The sequence below is a fragment of the Lathyrus oleraceus genome, chromosome 6, assembly GCF_024323335.1.
Source record: "Lathyrus oleraceus cultivar Zhongwan6 chromosome 6, CAAS_Psat_ZW6_1.0, whole genome shotgun sequence".
Lineage (NCBI taxonomy): Eukaryota > Viridiplantae > Streptophyta > Magnoliopsida > Fabales > Fabaceae > Lathyrus > Lathyrus oleraceus.
The window spans coordinates 230766439-230771375 of NC_066584.1; the positions used below are offsets into that span (position 1 = coordinate 230766439).

Below are 4937 nucleotides of genomic sequence, written 5' to 3' on the forward strand. Positions count from 1 at the left end.
GGTTGAGGAGGTACATTCCTGATCCGTCGCATGTGGTCCAAGTAGATGATGTACAGGTGAGAGATAACCTGACTGTTGAAACATCACATATGAGGATCGAGGATCGAGAGTTGAAGCAGTTGCGGGGTAAAGAGATTGCTTTGGTAAAGGTAGCTTGGGGAGGACCAGCAGGTGGCAATGTGACTTGGGAACTTGAGAGTCAGATGAAGGAGTCTTATCCGGAGTTATTCGCTTGAGGTATGTTTTCGAGGACGAAAACTCTTTTAGTGGGGGAGAGTTGTAACACCCCGATAAAATATGATAATTATTTAATTTAAGTTAATAATATATTTATTAATTTAATTAAATAATTGGATTATTATTTGGAATTATTATTATTGGAATATAAAGTTGGAATATATATAAAAAGTCCCATTTTGGTAAAAAGGGTTTGATAAGTGAAAACAGAGAACACGTACGGATTGGGAGAAAAGAGAAGAAACTGAGAAAGGGAGAAGAAGAGGCTAGGGCTCAAGAAGAGAATTCACGATTGTTGAAGGTCAAAGAAGGATTGTCGGATTAACTCAGGTAAGGGGGGTTTATCGTCGTTTAATGGGTATTATGAGTTAACATGTAATGGGTAGTAATAAGCCGTTGAATTGACCCTAATTGGGATGATGAGTGCTGAAAAATTGTGATGAATAAGTTATGTTAAAGCTGTAATTGAATCTATATTTGGGTGAGTTGTGATTTTCCGAACGTGTAGCTTTTTACGGAATTGGAATCGGAGGTCCGGAAGTCCTCCAACGGCGGAAAATGCGGAGAATTCTGCATTCTGCTTCGTGTTAGCGCAGGAACAGCTTTCTGTCTTGCGTTAACCGGTTAACCCAGGGTGTTAACCGGTTAACACTGTTATGAATTGTGAAATATTGTTGTCTGTCTTGCGTTAACCGGTTAACCTAGGGCGTTAACCGGTTAACACTATTAAAATGTGCCAGGAAGCGTGTTCTGTGTTGCGTTAACCGGTTAACACTGTTTGAAAAGTGAAAAAAATGATATTTAATTGTTGTGTACAATTGAGGATTGGCCTATATTGGTGTATGATGTAGGAGGGATCATTTCCCGTTGTTTTGAGCAGTATAGGTATTAGTAGAGTGTGCTAATACTGTGATTTATTATTTGACTTGATATGATTTCGTGATAAATAGGCTGATGATGTATGATGGTGTGCATAATGTTGTGAATATATCTATTATGTATGCAATTGTGGATGGATTGTTTATGGCTTAGAGTGTGAGCATATGTCCATTGTGAGTTGTTGTTGATGTTTGCATTGCTAGGTGATATAGCGTGCATACTGTGGCCTTTATGGTGGTAGCTAATTCCCATGGTGAGGAATTAGTGAGGGAATCATTGTGGATTATTGTTGATGTTTGCATGCTAAGTGATTAGCGTGCATAGCATAGCCCTTGGGGTGGTAGCTAATTCCCATGGTGAGGAATTAGTGATGTAAGTCACTAGGTCTCAAATGAGTGGGACTAGTGAGCTTGGTAGCCGTATGTGGATTTGATCGGTGAGGTTGAACTATATGTTCACGAATAGTCGGTACCGCATGCATGGAGTCTCATTGCATAATGTATGTATAGTGTATAATATGAATGGATGTATTCCAATATTATACGTGTGTTTTGTGTTGTGTTGTGTTGGGTATGATTATGAGTTGATGTTGCCGTTGCTGAATGTGTGATATGATTAGGGTGATGAAATGTGTTAATTTACTTAGCATTATATGATATTTTATAATGCTTATTATATCGATTGAGGAACTCACCCTTACAACTATGTTTCAGGTAACGAGCAGTGATTGAGTAGAAGCTAGTGCTTGGAGTCTAGTGTAGTTCCTTAGTGGGTCATGCTCTGGTATATGTAACATCGGGATGGGATGTTTTACCTTGTTTCATTTATTGGTTGTTGAACAAGTTTTACATGTAATGTGTTACATGTTTTGTTCATTGTTGGATTTTATTCCGCTGCGTATTTTGCAATGTTTTATTTTGATAAACAAATGAGTATGACAAACTATTTTGGTGAATGGTGTGAAGTGTCAAGTGTGACACCCTTGATTGCATATTTACTCTGAATTATGTTTTGTTGTTTTAATTAAATATTGGGGTATTTTAGAAGGGTGTTACATGGAGGACTTTGGCTGCGGTTCTATCACCACTAAAGAGTCCACCATAGTCAGAGTCATGGCATGCTTTCAGGATATCTCTCTGTTCTTCTTCGGGAACACATCTACTGACCAACCCGTCGACTCCTTTCTTGTACAGGAATGGGTCATACCACAAGTAAAACCTGAAATCATGCACAAACTTTTTCTTTTTGTTGGAGTCAAATTCGCTAGGGATCACCCCACCTACTAGATAGTTCGCGTAGTCTACGAACCATGGCATTCCAATAACAGCAAGGATGTGTTCATCAGCGAACTCATCCTTTATTGGACGTTTTTCCTCATTCTCCTCTATAGGGGACATCCGAGAGAGGTGGTCGGCCATAGTATTTTCACACCCTCTTTTGTCACGAATTTCCACATCAAACTCTTGGAGGAGTAAGATCCATCTCAATAGTCTTGGCTTAGATTCCTGCTTAGCAAATAAATACTTCAAAGCAGCATGGTCAGTATAAACAATGACTCTAGAACCCAACAAATATTGCCTGAATTTATCAAAGGCATAGACCACCACTGGCAACTCCTTCTTGGTAGTTGTATAGTTCATCTGTGCAGGGTTCAAAACATGACTAGCATAATATATGACATGCAACAGTTTATCTCTATGTTACCCAAGAACTGCTCCCACTGCAGTGTCACTCGGATCACACATGATCTCAAAAGGTAGAGACCAATCTCGGGAAATGACAATTGGTGTCATCACTAATTTATTATTTATAGTTTCAAATGCAACGACACACACTTTATCAAAAATAAAAGCCTTGTCCTTATCCAAAAGGTTAGTTAAAGGTTTATCTATTTTAGAAAAGTCTCTTATGAACCTGCGGTAGAAACCCGCATGCCTTAAGAAACTTCTTATACCTTTTTTGTTTATCGAAGGGGGCAGCTTTGCTATTACCTCGATCATGGCTTGGTCCACTTCTATTCCCTTGTGGGAAATTTTGTGACCCAAGACTATGCCTTCGCGCACCATGAAGTGGCATTTCTCCCAGTTGAGAATCAAATTGGTATGTTAGAATCTTTCTAAGACAAGGGAAAGGTTAGCCAAACAATTATCAAAAGAGAAACCAAATACCGAGAAGTCATCCATGAAGACCTCCATATGCTTTTCAAGCATGTCAGCAAAAATGGAAATCATGCATCTTTGAAATGTGGCTGGCGCATTACATAACCCAAATGGCATTCTTCTGTAAGCAAAAATACCATAGGGGCATGTAAAAGTTGTCTTCTCTTGATCTTCTGGTGCAACCGCTATCTGATTATATCCAGAGTAGCTAACAAGGAAACAATAGTAGTCATGACCCACCAACCTTTCCAACATCTGACCGATGAATGGTAAAGGAAAGTGATCCTTTCTTGTCGCCAAATTTAACCTATTATAGTCGATGCACACACGCCACCCCGTGACTGTCCTTGTAGGGAGCAACACATTTTTCTCATTCTTTATCACGGTAGTCCCTCCTTTCTTTGGAACCAAATGAATAGGACTTACCCAAAAGTTATCGGATATGGGATAAATTAACCCCGCATCTAATAGTTTAACAACCTCTTTCCTAACCACTTCCTTCATTGGGGGATTTAGTCTTCTTTGGGGTTGCATCACTGGTTTGTGACCATCCTCCATGAGAATTTTATGCATACATACCATAGGGCTAATCCCCTTCAAGTCTTATATGGCCCATTCCATTACACTTTTGTGCTTCTTCAGAACCTTGACGAGCTTGTCTTATTGGGAACCTTCTAAATTAGAGCTTATAATAGTCGGGCATCTCCTTTCAGAATCTAGAAAAACATACTTGATATTTTCAGGCAGTTGTTTCAGCTCAGCTACTTTCTTGGTCTCATCTTTCTTTTCCTTAAACTGAGGTTCCCTCAAGTTTTCCCACCAGAGTGATCGGGATCTTTTAAAGGGTGGCGGTGTTTCCATCATAGCTAACACTTCCCTCTCCTTTTCATCAACTTCTTGAGTGTCTTCAGAAATTGATAGACTTAGAACTCTCTCCAAGGGCAATTGTGGTTCACCTAAAGGATTTTCTTGCAAAACCACTTGATCAATCACCTCTATGTGTTGACTGGTGGCCACATCATCTTTGTATCTCATGGTGTTTTGCACATCAATTTTTAACTCTTCATCGTAAACTTTTAGAGTCATGGTGCCCTCTTCTATATATATCAAACATATTCCTGTCTCCAAAAATGGTCTACCAAGCATGAGCGGTATCTCTTCGTCTTCCGGAATATCTAAGATGACAAAGTTCATCAGAAATACAAACTTATCAATCTCCACAAGAACATCTTCCACTACTCCATAGGGTCTCTTCACAGAGTGATCAGCAAATTGAAGTGTCATTCTGGTATCTTGCACTTTTCTGATCCCCAACCTCTTGTAAATGGATAACGACATGAGACTCACACTTGCCCCCAAGTCTATAAGGGCCTTTTTGAAAGATTTATCCCCAATAGTGCAAGGGATAGTTACCGAGCCTCGACCTTTCTTCTTCATCGGAATCTTCATACCCTGCAAAATTGCACTACAAGTTTCGGTTAGTACAATAGGGTCAGTGTCGGTGCTCCTCTTTTTTGAAAAAATATCCTTCATAAATTTGGCATAAGAGGGCATTTGTTCAAGTGCCTCCAAGAACGGAATGTCAATCTCAAGCTTTTTGAACATCTCCAAGAATTTCTCGAAGTTCTTCTCATGTTGCTCTTTCTTCTTATTTCTTGTGGG

General features: G+C 39.4%; 1 protein-coding gene across 1 annotated transcript; it reads right to left on the reverse strand.

Annotated features, from left to right (window-relative positions):
* Positions 1-2156: 2156 nt before the first annotated feature.
* LOC127094910 (uncharacterized) lies at positions 2157-3833 on the reverse strand. The gene is made up of 2 exons (XM_051033670.1): positions 3702-3833; positions 2157-2756 (listed from the first exon to the last, which is right to left on the reverse strand). Exons 1-2 carry the CDS (start codon positions 3831-3833, stop codon positions 2157-2159), a joined length of 732 nt encoding a protein of 243 aa, XP_050889627.1.
* Between the last annotated feature and the right edge of the window lie 1104 nt (positions 3834-4937).